We start from the raw sequence: 27,986 nt of genomic DNA, 5'->3' as shown, positions 1-27,986 counted from the left end.
TGCCTTTTCTGATCCATGGCCCTGAGGGGTGTAGAAAAATCACAAAGCATGGAATAGCAATGATTGGTTATCATGAGGTTGAAGATTGTGGGAACCTGGCATTGATGGGGCAAATGAAAGGAGCCAATTCTGTGGGGTCTATTCCATAAACAGAATCCCTTGGTGTCTTGGTCTACTATGGCTGTGAAAATGGAAACAATGTTTTATTTTATTTTAAAACTAGTTAATTTTAAGACAGGGTCTTGCCATGTAGTTGAGGGGGGAGGGACCTGAGTCATCTGAGTACAGTATGTAACCCAGGCTGTACTCAGACTCATGGTAGCCCTCCTGCCTCAGCTCTTGACTACTGCAATTACAGACGTGTGCCACCACCCTGGTTTATTTTTATTTCAAGAGAAGGATTCATGCAAGGACCCTATAAAGAGTTAGTAACCGTTTTTCACTACAGTTGGAAAGAAGAGGTTTTTAACTTAAATTTCATTTGATGTCCAGAAGGAAATGCTTATACCCTCATTTCAGTATTTCTGCTTCAGGAGTTGTGATGGTTTGAATAAAAATGCCTCCTGTAGACCCATAGGGAGTGGCACTATTAGGAGATGTGGCCTTGTTGGTGTACGTGTGACCTTGTTGGAGGAAATCTGTCACTGGGAGAGGGCTTTGAGGTCTCAGATGCTCAAGCCAGACCCAGGGATTCACTCCCTTCCTGCTGTCTGCCAACCCGGATGTAGAACTCTCAGCTATCTCTCCAGCACCCTGTCTGCCTGTGTGCTGCCGTGTTTCCTGCCATGATGATAACGGATGAAACCTCTGAAATGCAAGGCAGCCCCATGTGTCCCGCCCCTGGCAACTGTGGAGGCCAATGCTGCCATCACCTAGGTGAAAGAAAGCTTTCGTGTTGGATTTGAGGAGAGATCTGTGATACTGGGAGTAGGAAGGGAGTCTGGTTTCTCGTGAAATGGGCCACTGCAACTTCATGAGGCCCGCTGCATTCCTAAGCAAGGTTAGATACGTCACTAGAAGGTGCCTGTAGCTGCTTTTCTAAAGACAAGTCCATCTCAACGCTCAGGTGGATGTCAGTACACATTTTGGAACCAGCTGAGAGCAGGTTTCAAAACATTCTATTCCTTCAGAAACATTCTATTGCCTCCTACCCACCCCGACACTTGTTGCATGTTCCTCAAACCCTAACCATTTGAGAGCTAGCTAACATTGTCATCACGGGAGCTGGCCCCGTACTCACCCTGCAGGAACCCTGTTAGTAACAGAAACATGGGTCTATTTCCTTCACACCACCCCCGCCCCAATACACATCGTATAATCAGCCTAAAAAGAAGTGGTTTTTGTTTGTTTGGTTTTGCAGACCTAGTAAAAGAAAACCTGAGCACAAAACCGTTGTGGCAATTAGCGAAAAGCAAGCTGCATCTTAACATCTTTCTTCTCTTCGCTCCCAAACTCTTCAGCGCTAATCTGCCAATGTGTTATTCCTGAATTCTTTTGCCTTTTACTTGGGGATTTAAGTCTCCATCATGTAGCTTTTAACACAAAGTTATGGCCTTAGTCTAATTTTTCCTCTTTCTCATCTGCAAATGAGCAGGGCAGCGCGTTTTATTGATAGGGTTTTGGGGAAAAACTCATTTCGTAAGTTATAGTGTTTTCTAAAATTTGCCAATTACTCTTTTTGTTTTGTAGCATGACATGACAGGAACTGGATAGATTACTAATTCAATCAAATGTACACTCCCTTTCTTGCTCTTTTCATATGTAAATATGTAAATGATCACAACTTTCCTTTTAATTGCAAGGGTAAGGAAAGAACTGTCAAGTTTAGAGTATAAACAGTATCAAGTGCTAGTTTCAACAAAATAGTTGTGCTCACTGTGTGTTCCTTGAGACCTAGGTGACCAAACTCTGGCCTACAGAAAAAAGATGTCCAAGATCAGATCCAGAATCCCACCAATCCCTGAGCTCGCCCCAAGAGCAGACCCCAGAATCCCACCAATTCCTGAGCTCGCCCCAAGAGCAGACCGCAGAATTCCTTCAATCCCTGAGTTTGCTGCAAGATCAGGCCCCAGAATCTCCCTAATCCCTGAACTTTCCCCAAGATCAGGCCCTAGCATCCCACCATTCCCAGGTCACCCTGGGGTTGGTTATAAGATGATAGAGGATTATAAGAAACCCTATATAAGCCTTCCTCCTGCTCAGTTCCCTGCTGCATTCTCCTGAGCAAAGGCAACCAGCCTCTTGCGTCTTTCCCAATAAATCTCATGTGAGGTTTGTGGTGTGGTGTGGTATTCCTTGACTCCAACTGTCAGGATGTCTTTCCCTTCAGAGCAGTGATATTTGCACTAACTGTGAGCCTTTTCCTGACTCTGTCTGACTCCTCAGACACTTAATATTTACAAACGACGTTGCTAAAGTTCCCTCTATGGGGGATATGTGAGCATCTAGCCTCACCCCGCTTTTCCTCGGATTCTAAGAACAAACCAAAGCTCCATTCCGCTGCAGCTCACCTTGGGGAACCAATATATTTCCTGGGCTCATTTACAGATCAAGGGTGAGGGACTTCTGACAGCAACACGGGTGACCCCAAAGCAGCTGCACCCAGCATGGGAATTGCTTTTCTCAGGCAGGGCACATGGAACCCTTTCCCCAGGTCTGCCCCAGCCTGTGTTCTCTAGGCTCATGGGTTTGCATGGCCGGATTTCCTTCAGGCTCTCTGCTGTGAAATGTTTCCCAAAAAACATTTTAAGTTGTGACTAAGGGTTCCCAGGTCCATTCACAATGGCCTATTTATCTGGTAAAGTAGCAGAGAGCCTGCTGTTTGTCTAGTCTGGGGACCAAACCACCACCTATTCCCACCGTTCCTGTTGGAAAGGCTGTTCCAACCTTCGGATAGCAATGGATGGAAATAGAGTTCCAGAGCCCTAGCTGCTCATCATCAGGAGGTGCCAGCGTTCAGAACTAGAGCTCGGGGTCATTTTGTACTCCCGTAATCCTCGCTTCCTCTAACCTGGCCTCATTGGCTGCTTTCCCTGGGGTGACAAGAACACTCAGAACTCTTGGTTGTGAGAATTCTGGTTTGCCCTAACCCCCTAGTTCAAGTATGGGAGATAACAAGGAGGTGGGAACAGGCAACTTCACAGGCGACCCCATCCCTTCAGGGCTCCCATTAACCCTCTTCGTTTATCTGATGGTTTCAGCCATTGCTGCAGTTTCATCTACCATTTGGATAAGTATTATGTAGCTTTGGCTTCAGTAGTGAAAGCAAACATCAATGAGTTCATTATGGTCAACCTTGAGCTCAGTGGGTGAAGACCAGGGGTCACGGGGCTCTGGAAAGTAGCCCCCACCCTGTTTTCATGATGCTACTGGGTCGACTCTCCTCAGAGATTTGACAGATATAACTTTGAGACTGCCTGCTTTTCTGTTTTTTAGGCAAGCTTTCCTTACCCGAGGGCTAACTAGTTCTTGCTTTGGGGCTAAAACTCCTCTGTCTGTGTTCTTGATGTGAGCTCCGTTCCCATGTTTAGAGACAAATCCCCACTCCTGAGTATAGGCCCCAGCGGATAGCAAAGGAACTGTTTGCTGCCTGGGCTTGGGGGGGAGACTCAGGTGGCCCAGACATCTGAGCAGAGGCCTGTGGTCTCGGGAGAATTTATTCCAGAGTACCAGACAGAAAGTGCTCAGGGCCTCAGAGGAATCAGGACTTGCCGCACCCAGAGCCGTTCTCTAAACATCTGGGCCGCGGCATTTCACAGCCCGACTTCGCGTTTCCTGTTATAATGAACCGCGGGGAATTTTGAGCTTTAAGTTCTTCCTTTCGCTCCCCCAAGAAAAACACATGCATATGGATGTTCCAATCACTCGAGAGAGGTTCTAAAAGGATTGAAATTCGCTGTCCCAGGTTTGTGGCCTCCCAGGTTTGAAGAGCTGTTTCCGTGTCCTCACCTTCCAGGGCTGTCTGGGCCAGGAGTGAGGGCATGGGTGTGTGTCCCCTGGGAACAGCATCCTGCCTCTAAGGGCACATTCATCGCAATCGATGATCAAGTACTGATGCATAGCTACTTACTCTGACTCCGTTTTCAGTTCTTTCTCTTGCCTTGCCCAATGATCCTCTCATCTTCCTGCTCCAATCACAGGGCTCCCATTACGCATTACATCATACATCTAGTCATTGTGGCTTTTTAAGCCACAGGGAACGTCTAGGCTTTCTCTTGTTTGTAATGGCCACGTAGTGCTGAGGATGGATGGCCAGGTGTTTCACAGAATGCCCCTTATTTAGAATTCTTTCATGATGTTGGTCATGATTAGCACTGCTGTGTCGGGGTGGGGCAGGAATGAAAGCACAGAGCTGCTTCCAACCTCCATCATACTGTTGAACGGCTTTGTGACTTGGGGGCAAAGTGCTGACTTGATCGTCCTTTATCAAGTCAGGTACACAGTGGTGAACTTGCTGACTGCACAAGGAGATGAGCTGCTGGTGTGGTCTTGAATTTAGCAAGTTCTAGGTGGTAACAAAACATTGCATTCTAAACGGATACTAAGGAGAGAAGAAAAGGGCGGGGCCGAAGGGAAATAGAGAGGGAGGCAGAAATGGGAGGAAGGAAGGAGAGAAAGACACCAGCCCATAGTTTGGGGAGGGAAGCCACTGAAGCCGCTAGTTGACTGGTGCCAGAGAAAGCAAGTAAGGGGATAAAGGTTTCGAAAACCAGAGCATGAAGTATTCTTCCTGTTTATCTTTAGATCGTTTTAGCATAGTATTTTTGATGATTTTTGTTAATAAAAGACTCTTGCAATAAATTAGAGAGGTTGGTTGGCTTGCACCTTCAAAGTAGGAAACCAGGCCGGCCGGTGCCCTGGGTAGTGTCGCCGCAGACAAACCGGAAGTGCGTCTCTGATCTGGCTGGGGCCTGAGGCGGTCATGGAAGCTGCTTCCATTACTCACAGTGTTGTGACTGGCAGATGGGCTGGAACAGTTACATGTGGTTTTCACATCACTGCAGACTTGACCTCTGCCTTCGGCAGGATCAGGATAAAGGTGTTAAAATAACAGAAGGAGGTGGTTGCGACGTGAGGAGCACACTGGGCTGCGTGCTTCAGGATGCGCAGTTGACAATAGGGAGAAGGAGAACCGCTTCCGGTATTTGTATTGCTCCACGATCTAGGACAGTTCTGAGAGTGAGAGGCTCTAACTCTGGAACTGTACGATATTAAGATCTGACCTTGGCACACGTCACGTGGGTCCTGGCACCCTTTGTTACATGACAGCATTGCATCCTGGACCCTTCTTTGTGTTTCTACTCAGTGGGTTCAATTGTAGCTTTTCTTTAGAGGTCAAAACAGCATGTAACTTGTGGCACAAAGTCAGCCTCATTTGCCCTTACCTTAAGCAAGGATTTAATTGCTGCACAGGCTGGGAAACTCTTACATGAAATAAAAGCCCTCTGACTTTGTTTTTATTACACCAACCCTATTTGGAAAAGGCTTTGCACTTAGGAGAGGAAGCAGAAAGGCTATCTTGCTGTTCCACAGGCCAAACTTGCAGAAGTGGGTTCTGGCTAGAGGAATGCGAACATCTGCAGACATCTTGCACAGAGGCCAATTCCTGCAGTGATGTGGTCAGACGTGGTAGAGCCCAGCTGTTTGCTCTACTGAGAGACGCTTTAGTTAGCCCACACAGCCTCCAAGTGCTGCGTCTGAACTGGCTCCAACAGCAAGCCTGTGGAGGCTCACCATCCCCCAGAGCGGTGGAGCCGGGTGGGAGAAGTTAACAGACGCAGAACCATTCTTGCAAAAAGGATCACAGTGATGAGGTAGAGAGTATACACACTCCCCTCTTACTCCATGGGCTATAAGAATACAGGCACAAACCAGCTTATCCCTTATCTCTAGTCCATCAGTAGACATGTGTGATTTTTATTATCTATGTCACCACATGAGCCATTGAGCAGAATATCATCTTCCTTTCTGATTACATTGGTGCCCTGATTTGCTGGTTAAGAGAATGGACTTGAAAGCAGACTTTCTGAGTTCCGATTCACCCACGACGTGTTTCTAAGACACGGGACTTTGGTAGTTGGCTTAACCTTCCTGAGGCCCTAATTTCCTCAGAGTGGAAGATACTAACAACAGTGTTCACCTCAAAGAGTTGCTACAAACATGAAACAGAAGAACAGAATCCTAGCGTTTAAGTGGAAAGTTCTGTTCCCCCTGAATTTGGATTCTTCTTAACTTGCCGAAGGCTGCTACCTGCACAGCACAGTTTGCTGTGACGTGTGAGGAGTAGCGAGTCAGCAGAGAGGATGATGAGAAGGAAAGGTAGTGGGCGTGCTAGACTCATGGTTACACAAGAGTCACTTCATTAAGAATCTACTTTCTTTGTAAATGCTGTTTGTGCTGAAATCTTAGAGTAATAACCTTTATAATGAAAACAGCTCAGTGTGTCTCCTCTGAGTTTTACATGTCTTCCTGCCTTCCAGCTGAAACAAGACATTTGGTTCTAGATTAGAGCACCCCCCTTTCAATGTGCAAGTAGAACAAATTTTATCCAGCGTGTCTAAGACATTTCTGTTAGTTCGCAAGTCTCCAGACTGAAATCGCAGGGAAGAAAGTGCATAACTCTAACACTCTCTGTTTAGCCATACAGAGGAGAATCACATTAAACACTGTTATTGGCTGGGCGGTGATGGATCACGCCTTTAATCCCAGCACTCGGGAGGCAGAGGCAGACCGATCTCTAAGCTTGAGGCCAGCCTTGTCTACAAAACAAGTTCCAGGACAACCAGGGCTTCACAGAGAAACCCTGTCTTGAATAAAACAAAATAACAACAACAGCAACAAACAAAACATAAGAAAGAAAAAGATCAAGTTATAAAATAAAGTCAAAATGTGAATTAAGCCCATCACACTCCAAAGTAATGCAGATTGTGAAGGAGGTATAGTAAAATGTGTGACGCTCTGATGAAAGGGCCTGGAGAAGGAAGCAGGGTTCTTCCCCCTTCTAACAAATCAGAGAATGTCCTGCCAAGAGGTGAGTGCATTCGTAGTTTTAGAAGTAATGATAATTTAGCTGAAAGATGAGGGTCAGATTATGAGTGGAACATTTAAGATTCGAAGCATGAGCGGTGGCGTAAGGGCGGTAAGTGAGTGAGCGAACGGTCTCCTGGCTGCTCCCCTAGTGCTCGTTTCTGTTCTCAGCTCTCATGCTTGTCACAGCGGTGGCATCTCCTACACCCGTGCCGCTGTGTCTGGACTCATCAGCCGTGGGTTCTTACAGTGAAGTACAACAGCTCAGCTCATCGAGAGATGCAGACCTCATCGTCCTCTGCTTCCTTTCTTTTTGTGGGGAGAGGTTAGAGGATCTCACTGTGTAGCCCTAGCTGGTCTGGTATGGTATAGACCAGGTTGGCTTCAAGAGCGTAGCTTTTATTTGTCAGCTTTTTTTTTTTTAAATACTGTGTACTATTCTTAGCACCTGTGCTTTTGTTCCCGAATTCATGCCAACCATGTCATTATCCATTTATTCATTGTTTGTTTGTTTATGTGTTTATTTAGTATCGAACAGATTTCATGCGTCTGTGAGTATATTTGGGGCATATCCGTCGGTGCGTGTGTAAAGGCCAGAGGAGGAGACCGAGCATCCTGCTCTACCACTCTCCCCTCCAGTCCACCGAAACGGATCTCTTACTGAATGCAGAACTAGACTGGTGACTGGCAAGCCCCCTTGATCTGTGCCTGTCACAGGGCCTGGGGTCACGGGCACATGTGTGGTTATACCCAGCTTTTTGTGCAGATCTGAACTCAGCTCCTCATCCTTGCATGCTCAGAATGCTTCCCCACTGGTTCTCCCCCCAGCTCTGTGCGGTGACTTCCACGCCATGAAGAACACTCACTTTGTTTTGTAACTGTGGTAATTTCTGTAGTCCTCCATGATGTTGGTGACAGAATGATCTTAAATATAGAAATACAATCATGTTCACAGTACTAAAAGTTTTTGATACATTGAGGGGGGGAAATCTTTTGAATGTCTTGTTTGGAGGACAGAAAGGACTGGCCATGGACCTTTTTCATTACAACTTTTTCACAAAGTCATGTGTGATGTCACTCAATAAATGGACTCGTCTATATCAGACAGTCCTGGTTTCTACTTAAAAAAAACACAGCACCTTTAACCACTGGGTGCCCTGCAAAGGCTCAGGGGGCTTGAGTGAAGCAATCCCAGGGTTTGGTTTTGGGGCTGGACTGGATCCAGTAGAGCTGTTGTAATGGGCATTGATGGGGAAGGGTTGAGGCAACTGAGTTTGGCTGGCATGTCATTTTAAACCGAGAACATTGAGAACATTTGAGCCCCCTCTCCCTGCATCCCTGTCTCCTATTTTCCTATACGTTCTTTCCCCAAACTTTTACTTGCCTAGAATGTTCTGCCTACTGAGGTGTGAGGCACAACTTTGTCACGTAAGGGACTAAATGAGACTTTGTCACTCGAAGGACTAAATGATAAGATCCATGCAGTTAAATTGTTTTTTTTTTCCTATAGCTTTAATTGTGGGAGTGGTTTGTCTGCATGTATGTATGTGTGCTATGTGTATGCCTGATTCCTGTGGAAGCCGGCGAGGGTGTCTGTCCCCCTGGGAATGGAATTACCGATGGTTGCGAGCCGCCATGTGGGTGCTGGGAACCAAACGCAGGTCGGGCAGTCAGTGCTCGCCTGCTGAGCCTTTTCTCCAATCCCCCAGACCCAATCTTTGGACACTTTTGTCTCTTCCTGAGGCAACTGAGTAGGTGGGATGAGTCCATCTGGGTGATAGTGGTGCTTCGTTCTTTCATTCTCCTTCTTGCACGCAGCACTCAGATGTCCATTGTTTGAGGGACATGCATGCCTGCATGTACACACACATGCACACGCACACACTGGAGACAAGGCAAACGTTGTATCTTCACACTGTGTGCTGAAATAAATGAAGACCAGAGAGGCCATCCAGTAACGCCTTTGTTATGTAGACATACTTCGTGCTGCTGAGTATGAAGTTTAAGGTTCCGTTCTGTCAGCCCAGCTCTCCTCTCTGACCCTGACATCAGTCAGCCTGGAGTTCACACTGTATGCTGTAGATTGTTCCAGAATTTCTAGAATTATAGAAAAGCCGAAGGACAGGCACAGACTTTACCTGAGTCCCCTGTCCTGCAAGGGGTAGAGAAGGCTGCTAGTGTTCAAGGAGAAGGGCTTTGCTTCAAGATCTCAGCATCCCAGCTGAGAAACACGTTTTAGCAGTGCGGTTGCATTGAAGGTTTATCCTTGAGGGACTGTGGTATTTATACTAGAAAGCCTTGGAATGTCTTTTGCTTTGTGAAATTGACTGTAAAACATGTGACTCTTTAAAAAACAATACATTTAATCTTTGAGAATTTTATATTTTGTGTTTTTAATCACACTCATTTCTTACTGTTTCCCTCCAGCTCCTCCCAGAATGCCCCGCACCTCCGACATTGTCCCTGTTCCAACTTCGTTAATTTCCTCTTCTTCCTTTTTAGTTAATAACTTACTTAGTCCAATCATTGCTGCCCATGTGGGCACAGACGAGGGGCTGTGACTTCCTTCTCCAGTAGCCATCATCTTCCAAAAGTTCCTCTGCCGGGAGTGGGAGGTCTCACCATCCCTCCCCCAACCACTCTGGAATTTTGACTGGCTTGATCTTGAGTGGGTCACCCTAACTGCTAGGAGCCAATGAGTACAGCAGCCAGGCCATTTCCAGAAGACAGCCCTTCACAGCTCTCCTCCCGTCTTCTGGCTCTCACATTCTGTCTGTCTCCTCTCAGGATGTTCTCTGAGCCTTGGGCAGAGCTTGGTATAGAGGTCCCATTTGGGTCTGAGCACTCAACGCATGAATAGTTAGCATTGCCAGGACCTGGCATCAGTGTTTAGGCTCAGAGGGCGCACGCAGTGAAGGGCTGGCTACTCTCCAGTCTGTGTTCCAGCTCGCCTTTCTGATACAGGAGTAGCCACACCTTCACCCAGCTGCCCTCAGGAACTGTTAAAGACTGACCTTCTGGATTCCAAGTTCCAAGACATGTGACAAGCTGTCTGTAAGCAGTAAACTCCGAGCGACGCTGCTTTCATTTCCCAGTGATTTCTGATATCGGCGGTTTCCAAGTTTTTGCTAAAGAAATATTTACATGTTTTGGCCCTTATTTTTTTTCTGACTAATGGTAGAGTTAGAATTCCTGTCATTTTTTTTTTGTTAAAGGAAGAATGTGGTAACATTTTAGAGGAAAGCTGGGCCAGAGAGGGGGAAACTATGTCACTCTGAGAGTAGGCATCTAAAACTTTGCATGTAAGAGATTTTAATCTGATCTTTTTTTATCCAGAGTCACAGGAAGTTGGTTTACACTGGGCCTGTTTACGTAGCCCCTTGGGCTTTCGCATCTGTGCACTGAGATGGCAGACACTCTCTTTGCTATCTCAGGGTTCCCGTGGCCTGCTCTACTGTTTATGTGTTGGTATCAAGGACTTCCCACCATATCACTATACTAAAATGTTCCAAATGCCCTAAACTACTCAGCTTGACTGCCCCCCCCCCAATTTTACCATTCTCTGTTGGGGTTCACTCTGCTTAATAGCTTGGGTGTTCCTCCTCTCTCGGTTGGTTAGATCTTATTTTTCAAAGTACGGAATTCTGTGTTTTTTTGTTTCAGACCCAATGTCTGTGGATCACGTTATAATGCGTACTGTTGTCCTGGATGGAAAACCTTGCCTGGTGGAAATCAGTGCATTGTTCGTAAGTAAATAGATTGACCTGTCATTAGCGTGTTGGTGTGACTCAGTTGCATAGCGATGCTCGCTGCTGAATACTGTTAACGTGTTTAAAGCTCAGCCTCCTGGAGCTAAGCCTTCCTACATACTCTGAATCCCCCTTGGGAAACACAGTAACTTTCCAGAGTATTGCCCTTCTTTAATCAGCGATTTCCTTTAGAACATTGCTAAATCTCCAGAATGGAGCTGTGGGGACGCTTTGATTAAAGTTGGGCCCTGTTTGCACATGCTGCTCCTGGCTGCGTAGCCCGGTGTAATCATGCTAATGGGATCTTGAACAAAAGCCTCTCCTTGCTGACTTCCTCACTGTAATTTCTCCCTACTTGGCTGCAATATGCCCTGTCCTCCCTAGACCATGGGTATTCACATCGAGGGCAAAAGCGAATCTAAGTCTTAGACAAAGAGCAAAGGCAAGGGACTCATTTTAGTGATCAAAGTTGAGTCACAACTGATTGTGGCAGTACACACCGTAATCCCAGAACTCTAGAGGCTGAGACAGGAGGATCAAGAACTTGAGGTCAGCCTGGGATACTTAGTGAGACCATGATGGTGCTATACACTTTAATCCTAGTACTTGGGAGGCAGAGAAGTTTGGGTCTCTGTAAGTTGGAGGTTAGCCTGGTCTATATAGCAAGTTCCAGGCCAACCAGGGCTATACATAGAGACCTTGTTTAAACATACCCCCCAACACACACACAAGCAAATTTATTAAGGGGGTGGTGGAATGTGTAGTTCTCTATGGGAGCTGACAGTTGAATCCTTCTCCCTAGTTCTTTGGAATTCCCTGTAGAATGTTTTCATCAATGTAAACATTGATGTGATTCTGTGGCAGCCCACCTAATAACAGCCTGCCGTATCTATGAAATCTCTTTCCATATTTCAATGCACATTCTACCTCGTATATTATTTTAGCCTCTTGCATCACGTTTGCCTCTTACAGGGCTCTTGAGTTTGGGCAAAGGTGCACACTGTCCCAGTAAGTCTAAGAAGTAGTGATCGAAACTTAGTCTGCTGATAGCTCTAAGTCACCTGTCATCTGGTTGGCTCTTCAGGACACCCCCAGAGCATTTGGCCCTGGGTGACATCGACAATATGAATCAGCACTAAGTGATGGATTCTGGATTCTCCCCTCGGCCTGTCAGCGCAGCGTAATTCAGAACAGAGTAACAATTAAATGTTCACAGTAAAATCAACTGCCAAGAACACTGTTATAAGCTTTCCATTATTAAATTATAAACTAATATAAGAACAGAGTTCTTATAAGAATATAAATATGTTGAGCTACAAGATTTTTATTTGTTTTCTTTTCTCTTCCTTAGCTGACCAGGGCTTTTGAACTATTGAGTCCTAGTGAATGAATGGAAAGGCAGAGAGTTACCAATATGGATAAAGAGAGCTACTGACTTCAGACCAGAGTTTTTTTACTCTAGACTTGTTGTGTGAATGGATACCTGAGGGCCAGTGGACTCAGGCCCCTCCTCTGAGCGCTGGGTCCCTGTGCCTAGCGGGGTGCTTAGGAACTCTGTGCTGATAGACTTCTAATTTGATTTGCAGCCATTTGCCGGCATTCCTGTGGGGATGGATTCTGCTCGAGGCCAAATATGTGCACTTGCCCGTCCGGTCAGATATCGCCTTCCTGTGGCTCCAGATCCAGTGAGTCTAACATGTCATTATAGATGATATTATTTAATGCGGTTATGCCCTATTTTCCCCTAAATTTGCTTTTCGGTTTTTTTCTTTTCCTGCAATACATTTTTTCCCCCACCAGAACATCTGCCTTCTCTACTTTGCCCAGAATTCTTGGAAAGGCATTCCTGGATGTAGCCTCCCACTTCCCTTCTACACTCTGTATAGCAGGATTGTCTATGGGGTGTAGGGAGAGCATAAAGATCACAGTCTTCTATGTCAGCATAGCTGCGTCCGTCTCTGCAACTCTAATGGAGAGACTGGGGAAGGTGGTCACTGAAAAGACCATAGAATGAACATTTTTGGCTCCAGAAAACTAGCCATTTTTGTTTGCAATAGTGAAATACAAAACTGATCTGATGAAAAATGTATTTGAAGCTCAATACACTTGCCTTCCCATGAGGCAAACACGAGAGATAGTGACATACAGATATTACATAAGACATGGCATTGACTCTGTCTGTCCACACAAACATCCACAGTTTATTCTAGAGAGCCATTGCTCTCTGGTTTTACTGTTCCCTTTATCTTTAAGTGTGGTATCCAAAGTATTGGAATGGGAAAATGTGGAGACTGGAAGGCGCATCCTTACTAGTTGTTTAAAAAGTTCATGCCTGTATAAACAGCCCTCGATATCCCAACCACTGCCAAGGCAAAACAAATATGTATTTCTATTTCACTTGCAGTTTCTGGGGGAGACAATGCACTTCTTACTGCTGTTCTGCATTTGAGGACGTTTTGGGGGTCACTGGGGTGGAGTGAGTATAGTCTCTTGGGCCTGGTGCCAGTAGAGACTACAGTGTGTCAAGGTTCCTATCTGCTGAGGGGCCTCACGTGAAGTTGTGTAATTTATTAGCCCAGTTGCTGGCTCAGATGAATTGGCTGGCCCAGCAGACCATCTTAGTGCCCACTTACCTCCCTTGGCACTCACAGGGAGAGCATATGAACTTGGCTGGAAAGCTTGGTCAACATTTGTCTGTCCAGGGATGTCCAGAGCAGAGGGAGTGGGTCGGGCTTTGGGGTCAGTGGACACAGAATCCACTTTCAATCAGTGACAGATGGGGAGGGGGTTGTTGGACCAGTGCTCTGGCTACTCTGCTCCCAGTATGTGCTGGATTCCTTATGATTCGTTATGTGCTGTCTCCTCTAATTCCTGACCAGGACTCAGCCTCAGCCCACAGTGATGCTTCCTGGCATCACTCCTAAGCAAATCACTTATGCTGAAACTGTCCGCTTCTGCTGGAACCCAATTAAAGATAGCTCAATACTAAATAAAGCAGCATAGATCGGGATAGATGTAGTTCCAGGGCTGGAACGCTCACTCCACACACTGAGCACGGTGTATTCTTACTTGATCTTAGCTTGGTGTTGCATGTACAAGCTGAGTCTACCCATCCAGGACACCTGAGCTGGAGGGACAAAAAGATTGGTGAAGTCAATGGGAGTTTCAGGATCATACAGGACATCTCTACCCTTGCCAGAAAGACCCAGACTGCTACCGAGGGGAGACAGCCTCAGTGTTGGAAAGAGTATGGGTTTCAAGACAGGAACAAAGCCCTACCCTTTGACCAGCCTCTTTTCTGATTAGCGCTAAAGTTACAACTGAGTGTCTAGAGGGAAAATCTAATAATCACAGGGAAAATCTAATGATCACGTGAGTGCTCGCGACTTCTCTGTGAGCAAAAGCCATGAGACACGGACAGGACTTTACCAAGACCAGTGGTGAGGTCTGTGTGGTCCCGGTACGCCTTGAACTAGTCTTGAGGTTGGAAGGGACATAGCAGTAAGACCCTGGGCCAGACTTCAGCTAGAGATTTGAGTCTGGGCCCTGCAGATGGTGCTTTTTCTGGAAACTTTGGATTTGTTCGTGGTGCCTGGTGATGGGCAAAGCCCCAGAGCTGTGTGTAGAACAGAGGAGTGTATAGAAAAAAACAATCACTTCATCAAGGTCTTTGAGGTATATGGAGTCTTAAAAATTATTATCTTGGACTCTCTTAGAATTAACATTGTCATAAGAGCTTAAAAAATTAAAGATGGCAATGTTTAAAACAATTAAGTGTAGCTAAGGCTAGGTCAAAATTCCATTCTGGCCTATTCCACCATGTTTAGTGGAATAGGAGGGCTATGTTTCAGAAGGTATGGCCAGCCTGTAATACTCATTAGCATATGTAGACCATGTGATAACTCTCCCGCTAATGGGATAACATCAATCAGCAAGATGTTTTTCATACAGCTACCTGTATGAAAAGGACCAGTTTTCAGTGTCTAACCATTCAACGTGATAGGATGCTGTCATTTACAAATGTATTTGCTTGTATTAATAACTCTACCCTGGGACACATTCAGCCCGCAGACTGCAAGTTGGAAAGGTCTAATTCCGACCTTTCCAACCTATGAAAAAATTCTCCTTATCATGCGATGAAGTGATGGGGTGGACCTCTGAGCTCTTATTGTTCTCATCTGACTGAGGAAAGGGTGGAAGGAAGCTCTTCTGGCAGGTGGTGTTTGACTCTAGTGCCCTGTGGAACCTGAACGGGGAGACATCTTCCTACAAGTTTCAAATGACAGCCAGTAAAATTCTCATGGGATCACAAAGGCTCAGCTTCCCTTAAACTTAGCACAGCTGTGGCCACTGGTCGCTTAGGTACAGAAGCAACAGAAAGATTAGCTAGACAAAGCCAGAGCCATGGTTTTTTTTGTTTTGATTTGTTTCTGGATTTTGATCCCAGCTCTGTTTAAGACTCTGCTTAAGGTTCTGAGGTCAGGCTTGGATCCTGAGCAATTTTGCTTCTTATAAGGCCCTATAAATGTTTATCGAAGGAGTTCACTTCAGCTCCCTTTAAATATGCATATGCACAAACATTTGTAAATATATATTAACTTTTAATAAGAAGTAGGATAAGGAAGTGTCTCAGGCTGCTGCAGAGATGGTTCAGTGGATAAGAGCACTTGTTGCTCTTGCAGAGGACTGGGGTTCAGCTCTCAACTTCCATAATGATAACTCACAACAGCTCGAGGGGATCCGACACCCTTTCTGGTTTCCGTGGTGCAGACGAAATACCCACACAAATAAAAAATAAATAAACAAGCAAAGAAATAGGCAAACAAATTCTTCAGAGGGCTGGCGAGATGGGCCTCTCCGGTGGTTAGGAGCTCTGGCTGTTCTTGTGGAGGGCCTGTTGAGTTCTTTTTCCAGCACACTCACCAGGTGACCCACAAATGTCTGTCACTCCAGCTCCAGGGGAGCCAACACTTTCTTCTGGGCTACTCTGGCAGGCACACAGACATACACACACATACACACATATGCACATAAATAAAAATTAAACAAATATTTTATCTTTTTTAAAAAAAGAAAAATACTTCAGGCTTCCGTAACTAAATACCATGGAACTTCATTTTATGGCTTTAGAAACTGGGAATTGCAAATCAGAATTGCCCTAGAAGATTTCCCATCTGATAAGGGCATATTTTTCCTTAGTTGTCTCCCTCTTTAAGGCGCTCATATGACAATGGAGTAAGCAGGCTCCTGGCCCTCTTTGGAAGGATCTGTCTCAGTTTTCTTTCCCACTGTTATAATAAAAAATACCCTAGAGGAAGGATTTCTCTGGCTCACAGTCTCAGGTTACAGTCTGTCATGGCAGGGGGGGATCAAGACAACTGGAGCAAGTTGCCACATCCCATTCACAGTCAAGAGCAGAGAGCAATGATCTAATGCACGCATGCCTGTGCCTGCCCCACTTTCTCCATCCTTATTTGGTCCTCAATCCTAGCAAGGGAATGGTGCCGCCCACAGTGGACAGCTGCTTTCCTGGTGAAGGACTCCTACATTTTTTCAACAGCTAGGGTTTGGAGTGTGTGTGTGTGCGCGCGCGTGCATGCGCACACACACACCGAAGGAAGCCGTTTCTGTGTTATGTGACTGCTGCAGTTTTAGCTTTTTAAGAACTGTCAACCTATTTTTGGACAATTGCTCAGTTTTATTTCCTTTATTTTTTTTTGAGATTATAATGCAATTACATCATTTTCCCTTCCCTTCCTCCCTCCAAGTCCTTCCATAAACTCCTTCTTGCTCACCTCGAAGTTCATGGCCCCATTTTTCATTAGTCAGTGTTACACGCATGTACATAAATACATATATTTCCCTATATACATAGATACAACCGCTCAGTCTGGATAACATTATCTGTGTGTATGTTTTTAGGGCCAAGCATTTGGTACTGGGTAGCCAGCTGGTGTGAGTTGCACAGTTTTCCGTTCTCCCCACCACGTATGAATGACCTAGGTTCTGTGTCCTCCCCAGCTCTCAACATGGTGTCCGCACTTCAATCCAGCTATTCTGATTAGTGTCGGGTTTGTAGTGTTATCTCTTTGTGCTTTTAATTTGCATTTCCCTGAAGGCTAATGGTGTTGAGGACCATTTTGTGTGTTCAGTTATTGATCACCCTCTCGTGTTCTGATTTGTCTTTTGTACGTCTTTGCCAGACGCTCACTTGTGTCCAGACGCTCTTAGCTTGCTTGTTTACTACTGTTTTAAGGGTTGTGTGTGCCGAATCCTAGCTCTGTCAGACGTGTGATCTGCAGACACTACCCCACAAGCCATTCTCCAGAGTTTGCCTTCCCATCATCAGGGGTGGATCGGCTCGTCCACGAAGCGCGTTTTCAAAGCTAGCGAACTCTAATTTATCAGCCTTTCCTTTGCCCTTTTATGCTTTTGGTGTCCAGTCCACGAAGGCTTTGCCTATCCCTAGATCACAGAGATGTTCTCTAACTCGTTTCTAAACGTTTGTAGTTTTACACCTACCTCTGTGATTTCAGTGGAGGTCCATTTTGTGTGAAGTGTGAGGTTGAGGTTAGATTCAGTTTTGCTGTGGCTCAGACTTTATGGAAATACCTCATCACAGCTGTCACTCAAGCTGTCATTTCCTGGACCCTTTCTGGCTCAGGTAATTATATACTCTGGTCCTGTTCTAAGCTGTGCGTGTCTGTAGACACCCATGGATATTTGTGCACCTAAGGGAATTATCCAAATAAAATCCCTTCTTGTCTTGCAGTGACTCAGGCCGCTGCAGTGGATTGTTGTCTCAGGTGTAGAGTATAGGAACTGGTCTGTCTCGCTCACCCACCCTCCCTCCCTCCCTCCCTCCCTCCCTCCCTCCCTCCCTCCCTTCTTCTTCCCTCCCTTCTTTCTTTTTTCCTTCTTTACATTTCCAATTTTCATTTTTATTTTTTTAAGATTTATTTTTATTTATGTATGGATCTGTATGTGTATATGCCACAGTGTGTGGATACCGTCAGAGATCAGAAGAAGGCAGTGGATCTACTGGAGCTGGAGTTACAGGTAGTTGGGAGCTGCCTGACATAGGAGCTGGCAACCAAACTCAGGTTCTCTGGAGAAGTAGCAAGTACTCATAATATCTGAGCTGTCAGACCAACCCAGTGGTTTCACCCTGGAATTCATGACCTTTTTGGGGGTCGAATGAACCTTTCACAGGGGTCACCTATCAGATATCCTGCAAATCAAACATTTGCATTATAATTTTTAACAATAGCACAATTATAGTTATAAAATAGCAATGAAATAATTTATGGTGTGTGTGTGTGTGTGTGTGTGGTCACCAGAACATGAGAAACTGTATTTGTATTAAAGGATTACAGCAATAGAGAGGTTGAGAACCACTGATCTAACCCACATTTTATTATTTTTTATTTTTTTTATTGAGTTGTATATTTTTCTCTGCTCCCCTCCCTTCCTCTCCCCTCCCCTTCTACCTTCTCACATGATCCCCATGCTTCCAATTTACTCAGGAGATCTTGTCTTTTCCTACTTCCCATGTAGATTAGGTCCATGTGTGTCTCTCTTAGGGTCATCTTTGTTGGTTGTCTAGGTTCTCTGGGACTATGAACTGTAGGCTGGCTTTTCTTGGCTTTATGTCATTTGCCTGTTTGTGCTTTGCCTAGTGATGAAATTAAAACACACATTCAGTCTACAGTTGCTGGTTTGGAATTGACCCTGAGTGCTGCTCTCTCTGCTGGCTGAGTCTGCCTAGACATGATGGCTGGTCTTCAGAGCCTAGTACATTCCGGAAGGAGTCATTGCTGAGATGCTGAGCCAAATGTCAGTCGGGCATCTCTTCCGCTCTGTGGTGCATGCGTGCCATTCCTTTCGAGTTAGTCATTGTACTGGGTTTGTGCTGTGCTTTCTGAAGAAAGGCTCTTGTACTCTCTTTGCCACCTTCTCAATGGACAATCATCAGTCGGGATTTGTTGAATGACGGGAAAGGTTGACTGGTTATAAAGTGAATATAAAACCTATTAGGAACCTTTTGTGGGTACAGGTAAATGTTGACAGTTTCTGTTAGTTCTAGGATATGGATCCTGGTGTGGAAAGGTCTCACTGGGGATCTGACTGTACCGGACAGCCTCAGCTTTCCTAAGAAAGCTTAGATTCTCCTAGCATTCTGTTTCTGGTAAAACCTCAATGCAGGCTGAGTTTAGGCATGCGTCCTGACACGGGGGTGTTTAACACATGCAGTGAAGGATACTTGCATCCTATAGGTGCAAGAGAACTCTGCTTTTCACTTGTGTTTGCTGTTTTTGTTTTTTTTTTCATCAGACAGACTCTTGTCTGCTAATTATGAAACATCTGGAATTCCTGTTTAAATCAGAGAGTAAATTTAGACTGGGCACCGCTGGTAGGATTCAATCCAAATGAAGACCTGTCTGTGGGTCTGACTTCTCTGAACTGTTTCCAGCTTGGGTGGCAAAGGTGAAGCCAAGTATCTACTTCTTTATTATTATTTTCTCACAGAAATGCTGGGTGTGTGCCAACCTTTCCAAATAACTTTGGAGGCAAAGTATCAGTCTGTATGTTACCAAAATTTACTGTGTGGCCCAGGCTGGCCTTGCATATACAAATAATCATGCAAATACTCCAGCCTCAGCCTTAAGTGCTGTGGTGTTTCAGAAATAAGTCCCTAGGCCAGGCTCACTCCCACTTCCAAGGGGATGCCTTTTATTTAAGCTCTAGGACCCATCCACATACAGCAGTGACAGGCGGCCTCCATTCTGCTGATGACCTTGCTTGTATACTGTACCTGAGGACTCACAGCCCAGGGGACTGTGTGACCACTGCCATCACAGTGACTTCTGGCCTTCCCAGTCTCCTAGGGTGGTTTGGGAAAGTTTTAACTGGAAAGAGGGGGTTTAAAGAAACGAAAGCCATGTCAAGGGAGGCTTTTGATCTGTCACATCTCAATGTACACACAATCACTCTTCCTGAAAAGGAGAATTCGTTCTGATTTGCAGTTTGAATGAGTAACCAGGAAGCCACCGTGCAAGCCCCTGGTAGTTCTTTCCTTTCTCTGTTTGAAATATCGAAGTGGCTAAGAGGCTTTGTTGCTCATGTGGGAATGGAAATCAGGTCTTGGCATGAACCACTTTAATTGAAATCAGTTTGTGCACCAAGTTTGCTCTAAGGGTGACGTCATTTCCTGCCTTTTCCCAATCCTCACTGTTTTTCTAAGATAGGATGGAACTAAGCATAGCACCAAATTTTAAAGCAATTGTGCACCATTTCCTGACCCACTTAGAGTAGTATCCAAAGTTTCTGCCGCAGTTTTTCCGTTGTGTATTTGTAGATTGCTTTAGAGTTAAAAGCATTTGGCTGCGAGGTTTTAATGGAGCCTCAAATAGCCGTTTGTGAGATTGGTTTCCCTGATGTCTGTAGCAGGGCTTCAAGGGAGAGCTATTAGCTTTTGTCGATACAAAAATAAAATATTTGAATAATTATTTACTTAGAGCTGTGTAAGCACCTAGGACACATAGGGCAGCTTCTTAGCCCCAACTGCAAGTGCAGTTTCTGTTGCCATCACTTGTAGCAACAGCCTAACAGTGCTGCTCTGGGCACGTTGAGGGGCGTGATTCATAGACACAGCACTTCCTACTCTCAAGAAAAATGAGTCAGGGAAAGGATAAACTAGGAAAGTACACACACACACACACGCACTCGTGCGTGCACACACATACAGGCAAATATACACACATATACACGCGTGCATGCACACATACAGTGCACGCACGCACATGCACACACATTCTTGCAGAGGGCTTCACCTTCGCCATCTTCCATCTGGTTTGGGAGGGAGGAGAAAACAGACACCACAGAGAGCAAGGGAGTGGTGAAACAGTTAAAGAATCTTGGAGACAAGTGAGACTTGACGAGACCTTCAGTTTGGGCCCTAAGAATTAGGGACAGAGAAGCAGGTTAGGAGGGGTTCCACAAAGACACCAGCTCATAGTACCCGGCATTTTGTGTGACTCATAATAGATCAGACATGTTAGCCGAGTGATCAGTTCATGGGTCAGGAGCGTGTGTTCCAGAAGCTCTGAAGGGTGCTGGGGTCCTGCCGAAGAAGCCTTGAGTGCTGAGAGGCAGGAAGGAGTCTTTTGATCGGGAGAAATGGAACCTTCCATGATATTCTAGTAAGAGCAAATAGTCTTGAAAAGGAGATCCCTTTCAACTTGACTTCTCCCTCTTTGTGTCTAAGAGATGCAGTAAGAATGGGAGTTTGAATTGTCCTCTTCCTGCTGTCAGGTTAGATTGACCTCAGGGTATTAGTGGCCGAATAGACAAATGGCCTTGTCCTCCCTGTGGTCAAGTAGCCACTTCCTAGGACTGCCCTGGGGGCCTCTCACTTATGAGGCTTCCTGCAGGGAGGACTCTGCTGTATTCTGGGGAGGTCTGGCCTGCACATTCCAGGAAGACAGCCCTTGGTTCCAGCTTCTGCACAGATAAGAAGTCCTCTGTTCTCCACTGAGTCCTTTCCCCTGGGAATTGACTCCCACACATAGGGTAGGCCAGAGTAAGCCAAACCCCCAGACCCAGCCACGATCTTCTATGTAGGGGTGTGTCAACAGGACTCATGATTTCTTTAGCCAAGCCTCACCTTCTCTAGGTAGGGTGGTTATTGCTTCTAGAGAGGAGGGACCAGCTGGACCTTGGGGAAGTGCTATCAGTCCGTCCAAATTCCTGAAATAGAGAAAGCCTGCATGCTAGAGGAGTGAGCGTATCCTACCTGCGACTATTAGCAATCTCTCATAGGAGGGTGTACCAGCCATGTTTAAGACTCCACTTTTTTGAGTGTGTCACTGTCTCAGCTCTCATGGTGTCTGCGCATAGTCTAGGGCTCGGGAATGCACACTTTCTGTGGGTGAGAGTGTGGCCTATGAATTTGAACTATCGATTCTCTTTAGATAAAGACTGCAGTTTAAATGAGCAGCCCTTTCCGAGTTCAATGCAATGAGCACCCCCAATCCCGCTCTACACATCGATTAAATGCGTCTAGTAGATCCTTTAATTCTACCACCCAAATGGGGGCAAAACCCGGTGGAATTTGGACTCTGAATCTTTTCATACAAATCACTGCCACCTTAACTTTGTCACCTGTCATCACTTGGGTACTCCTTTCTTATTGGGATAAATTACAGAGATGTCATTGAGATGCGAGCTCTCCGAATTAGGGAAGTCATTTATCCCCATTAAAGCCAATACCAAGACAAATCAAATTGCACCGTAAAAGGTTTTCTACACGACATAGCGAGCTCTGATAATTAGGACCCTTTTTCTAGCTGCATGACATATATACATACCAATGAATTATTTTATTTTCTTGTTAAATAGCTACAAATCAGCTCTAGTGAAATGTTGCCATCAATGCACGCGCATTGCTAAACGAAATCATTCTTTTTTTCTTCAAGTCCAACACTGTAACATCCGCTGCATGAATGGAGGGAGCTGCAGCGATGACCACTGTCTCTGCCAGAAGGGATACGTCGGCACGCACTGTGGACAGCGTAAGTACGCCCTGTGGTGGATGCTGGTCCTGTGTAGACGTGGGGGATTGCGAGACAGGTGCTGGGAGTTTTTCGTGATGGCCAGGATATCTCTGCAGCTGTCTAGGGACCTTCACAGATGGACAGATAACCCCAAACAGTGCCAGAGTTCCACCCTGGATATTCATAGGAAGCTTCTTTTGCTTTGTCTTGACCTCCTGCCTAGCCCCCAGCCTTAGCCTTAGGCAGGTACAGATTCCTTCTTTTTAAGAAAAGTATTTGCCAGTTATTTAATCCACAAACCACACACTCCACCTTTTCAAATTGTAGGGCTCCAGAATGTCAGCTTCTCTACCAGCGCAGCCATCACCACAAGCCAATTTTAGAGCATTCGCATCTCTTCGAAAAGAAAGCCCAACATTAGTTCCAAGCACCCACCTCTTGGTTTTCTGACTGTCTCTACTTGCGTTTTCAGGAAACATCTCAAAAATATTTCAAAACGAATCTCATCGTTTTTTCCAAACACTTCCTTTGCATTAATTAGTGATGCCTGCCTCTCTTTAGCTCCCCAAGATAGATTCCGGCTCCATAGTGGTTACTATGTGTGTCCAGTTTGCCGGACACCATTGGCACCAGGAGTACCATCAATCACGCCTGCACCCTCCCAGCTCCTGCACACCGCATAGGATGAGAGCTCATCTCACGAGCGTTTTCATCACTCTGGGGTGAACTACTCACCCTGTAGAAAGTCTGGGGAAGTTCAATGCTAACAACAATAAAACAATCTATAATTCTATGATCCAAATACCCCTTCTAGGCCCAACATCTTCTATACTAAATATTTTATTATCAATGCTTTCATGTCATTGATTCTTCCCCGGTTGTATTAAGTTCCATTATATACATGTTTATATAATAAAATGGTAATTATGCATGTTGTTTGGAGTTTTGCCATTGTATGTATGTTTCCTATGATGGGAAATGGTCATATAAATACACCAACATTTATATCATGGCTGGTGATTACACCGCTCTGCTATGAGGTAAGAACATTGGGTTTTGTGTAGCGGAGAGAGTCAAGGCAGCTCAGGTGACTCTTGGGTCCTGTCCCGAGGGATACGTAGGGTTCACCCATCAGGTGACGGGTTATAAATTTTTTAAGCAAAAAGCCCAGTGTGTGTTGAAGCCCTGGATCAGGACATACCATGGGGCGTGGATTAGAGCAGGGCTTTGTTAATGCTAGAGATGACCTGTGGAGACAGGCGATGGGAGGGAAAAAGTCAGACAGGAAGCCATGGGCCAAGTTTTTTATAGGTTTACTGTTCTTTACAAGTTAGACAGAAAAAAGCAATGAGAACACAAAATAACAGTGAACTATACCTACTGAGTTACTAACTCCACCTTACGATGTGCCAGGTACATTTTAAAGCTATATACTTGGGGCTGGTTCAAGGATGCTTTCTGTAAAAGCATTTGCCACCATATCTAGTGTCCTGAGTTCAGTGACCACTTGATGGAAAGAAGGAACCAACTTTCTCACGCTATTCTCTGACCTCTCCACACGTGTGTTGTGGTGTGTGAGCACCTGCTCACTCTCTTACTTAGTCAGGCAGTCGATAAAATGTAACAAAAACTCAACCTGTATGGATTTAATATAACAACTGTTTGAGTTGGAAGCTCTCTATATTGCCTCTAATGACTCGGAAGTCAGGGCTCAATTATGTCATTGATTTCTCTGATGATCCACAGGCAGTAATGAGCAGGGTTGGGATTGGAGCCCCAGTGGCCTCCCACCACAGTCTGTGTGTTTAACGCTATGAAATACCAGCTTTATCCGCTTCACCGGACAAGGACTTACATCATTCTGAATGGGAAAAAAATGGAAAGCAGGAAGGATTGTAAGGCTCTGGCTGTAGAAGGAGAGGTGGGCATGACATCCCTGGTCTTTGGAAGGAGTCAGGAGATCTGCCAGGCATCTCTCCCTGATGGACTTGAGCCCAGAATGGACAGATGCCAATGAACGCAACCTGGAACACCTTCCTTAAATTTCAGCTTCCTCATCTGTAAGATGTGAGAGTTGGCCTAAGCCCTTTATCATTTTGCTTTCTCCTTCCATCTGTCTCTTCTGCTCTGACTATGAGTTGAGAGGCAAAAGAGAGTGCTAGACACCCAGAACCTTCTCTACTTTTATGGTGACGAAGGGAATCGGGTCTCAGTTTCTGGCACTATGAAGTGTGTATGTTCAGGCCTTCTGGGGCAGAGCAGATGCTAAGATATGATGAGATGAACAAGTGACTTATTAGGTCCAAAAAGTAAAGCAAAACAAAACCCAATGGAGAATGACAGGGAGAGGAAGGAGGAATATGAAGGGATGGATTTTAGATTTCTGCACAGGAAGTCAAGGCAGGAACTCAAGACAGGAGGCGCAAACTGAAGCAGAGCGCATGCAGGAACACTGCAATCTGGCTTCCCCTCTATGGCTTGTCCAGTCTGCTTTCTCATAGCGACTAGAACTACCTGTCCAGGGATGCCACTGCCCACAGTGAGCTGGGTGCTTCCACATCAGTCCTGAATCAAGAAAATTCCCTACAGACTTGCCTATAGGCAATCTGTTGGCGGCATTCTTCTAAATTAAGGCTCCTCTTCCCAGATAACTCTAGTTTGTGTCAAATTGACACAAGCTAGCCAGCACAGGGAAGTAGCCACAACCCGTGAAGATGCTTACGATGAGGTAATGCATGCAGGAGCTAGAGGAAATGGCGCAGGGAGGACCACGCCAGTGCTTAAACTCTCCTTTCTTATCGGAGAGGGACAACTACCATGCTCCTATACAAGTTTTTCAGGACTTGGCCCCACCAGTAGAGTCTTAGATCTTGTTGCAACACTCAGATGGATCATAATTATCGTGCGGAAATGGCTGAATCTCAGCATTAACATCTGGTCACTCACAGTTCATGGTGCCCTCAGCAGGGGCATTGTTGCTCCTCAGAGGAGCCCTCTCAAAATTAAATGTTAATCATGAACAAGGGTCCGCTTGCTCACATGCAGTTTACATCCAGTGAAGCCAGTTAGAAACCTCCACTACAGATGCAGAACTGAAAGCCTTACTCAGGGGTGCCCGAGATGAGACAGTAAGAGTAACTCAGGTACAGAGTCACCGTTTGGGAGCGTCTTCTGAGGATCTGCAACTGAGGGAGTCTGTTCAAAGCAAACACCGGGTAGTCCCCCTTTCTGGGGGGGTCCACACGCGGTGTTGTGAGACTTCTCTCCTTGTCTTGCAGCTGTCTGTGAAAGTGGATGTCTCAACGGAGGGAGGTGTGTGGCCCCAAATCGGTGTGCCTGCACCTACGGCTTTACTGGACCGCAGTGTGAAAGAGGTAAAGTGATTTCGAGTGATTTCTGTAAAGGTGACTAGTCTGCTACTGTCTTATACTGGCATTCAGTATGGAGCTACTTCCTGAAGGTGGCTGGCTGAGCGTTAAGACTCCTAGATTGTCACTGAGGACATCTCCTGGAGGCCAAGACAGTGGCTCTGAGTTTGTATGCCACCCAGCAGTTCTCGGTATTGGGATGTGGTATTCCACTAGTTTGTGCGTAAGAAGGTGGGCACTGAGATACAAAGAGGACAGTTTCCCATAAAGGTAAAATATTGACCTTCACACGATCCAGGTAAATTGGAGATATGATTCCCCTCAAGCACGCACATAGATAGGGAAACATTTAGAGTGAAAAATCACACGTGGAGACAGTTGGCCCTGGTGGGAGCTGAAGTGACAGCCTTGGAGCTCACAGTGCACTGCAGGGGTTCCTTGGGTCTGCTGAGAGCATGGTCAGGACCACGCACTCAGTACAGCCCAGGAAGTGGGGACAACCACCATGCTCACCTTCGCCTACACAAAGACCAAAGCTCAGAGATGTCCAAGATGTCTGGGGATGGCCTCAAGGTCAAACAAGTATCAATAAACTTTCATTTGAATCTGGATTTTCTGTTTTCAAATTCAATGCTTGCTGCTGCTATAAATTAAAAGAAAATTTCTGCCAGCTTTGTCTAGCTATTGATGAAATATGATATTTAGTTATTCAGGAATGTGTACTATTCTTAATGAACACTGGCTTTGTTAATAATTTTGTCTCTATAACTTAAAAAAATTGTCTGTTCATTTGTTATATATTGTATGTATACATATGTGCACACCCATGTTATACATGTGGAGACCAGAAGGTGATATTGGTGTCTCCCTCTCTTCTTTTCCACCTTTTCACCTTATTCAATGGAGTTTGGGTCTCTCCTTGAGCACAAAGCTCACTGTTTTGGCTAGACTGACTGATCAGTGAGTTCCCAGGATCTTCCTCTCTCTTCGCTGTGATGCTGGGGTCACAGGCAAGCTCAACCATGCCCACTTTTTATATGGTGACTGGAGATTTGAACTCAGTGATTCTTGCTTGCATAACAAATGCTCTTACCCCTAACCCCATTCTTGGCTTTTTAATGAAGGTTAAAACGTTTGTGCCATATAAAACCACAACTGAAAATTCCTCAGGTGCCGGGCATGGTGACCATAAAGCCAGGCCTTTAACCACAGCGCTTAGGAGGCAGAGGTAGGTTGATCTGTGTGAGTCTGAGGTCAGAGTGGTCTACACAAAAGTTCCAGTCAGTGCTATGTAGAGAAACCCTGTCCCCCTGAACAACGAAAACAAAAGAAAATCCCTCAGAACTTTTCAAAAATTATAATGATTTCCTTTCTCTGAAGTTGTATAAAGATCTTATTCTGAGATAGAAAACAGAGATTAAGTATTGTGTGGTTGGTGTGCCTCTTAAACCGTGCCGCTGAGAGAAACAAAGAGCACTGTGGTATGTGACAAGTTCTTTATTCTTTTCAACTTGTCCATGCTGACCTAAATTTGGTCATTTTCTAACAGACTGATGGTATGTTTTGACAAGTGACTCTAGGCCAGCGTCTGTGATTGCTGGGTAAACTGTATAGGGTTTCTTCAGGCCACCCAGAGTAGTGCTGTGCCATGTGTAATTGGCATCACCGCTGTGCTGCGTCTTGGCGTCCTTTGGGAGTCTTTGTTTAAATGGCTTCCCTTTGTAGCTTGCACTCGCACACCATTGCCCTGGAGCTAATACACACCCAGCGGCATCCTTAGAGGACGATCTGCCTTCCGTGACCCTACTGTTTGCTCGGTGAAGATGCTGTAGGTTAAAACTGTTGACGTGTGGCCTAGTGGCAGTGAAGTGAACTCTTTAAACACTGCTCCTGAGTTTAATTTGTTTCGGAGAACTAATTGATAAAATAAACATCCTTTGAACACAATGGTCAGTAGTTGACTGCAAAGAAAAATTGGCTCCTGTAGTGGGAGGTGCTGATGCTGGCAGCCTGAAGGAAGGCGGGCTGCTGACCCATGCCCATTACGACGTCAAAGATGTGATGTTTGTCAAAGATGAAGAAATGGCACGGATATATGAAGTTACTAAATTCCTAATCAAAATGGTATATTTTGATGTAGAGTTTCCAAGTTTGTTTAAGTAGCCTTCATTTGGGTGTGGAAGGATCTGGTCACAGAGTAGTAGTGTCTGTGGCAGCATTCCAGACACTGGTGGACGTGGAGATAGGGAGGAGAAGTGGGTTTCCCCTAAATATCAGCCACCATTGTT

At 45.5% G+C, this 27,986-nt stretch overlaps 1 protein-coding gene across 1 annotated transcript in view; it reads left to right on the top strand.

The window, feature by feature from the left end:
- Fbn1 (fibrillin 1) overlaps positions 1–27,986 on the top strand; it is a 210,668-nt gene that overhangs the window by 15,299 nt on the left and 167,383 nt on the right. Inside the window, exons 3-6 of the mRNA XM_075962017.1 lie at positions 10,690–10,772; positions 12,362–12,460; positions 22,253–22,348; positions 25,609–25,704. Coding sequence (XP_075818132.1) covers positions 10,690–10,772; positions 12,362–12,460; positions 22,253–22,348; positions 25,609–25,704 — 374 coding nt within the window. The remainder of the gene's footprint in view (positions 1–10,689; positions 10,773–12,361; positions 12,461–22,252; positions 22,349–25,608; positions 25,705–27,986) is intronic.

Source organism: Microtus pennsylvanicus, chromosome 2 (genome assembly GCF_037038515.1).
Source record: "Microtus pennsylvanicus isolate mMicPen1 chromosome 2, mMicPen1.hap1, whole genome shotgun sequence".
NCBI classification, from domain to species: domain Eukaryota; kingdom Metazoa; phylum Chordata; class Mammalia; order Rodentia; family Cricetidae; genus Microtus; species Microtus pennsylvanicus.
The sequence above is the reverse complement of the archived record's forward strand: the minus strand, read 5'-3'. Positions and strand labels throughout refer to the sequence as shown.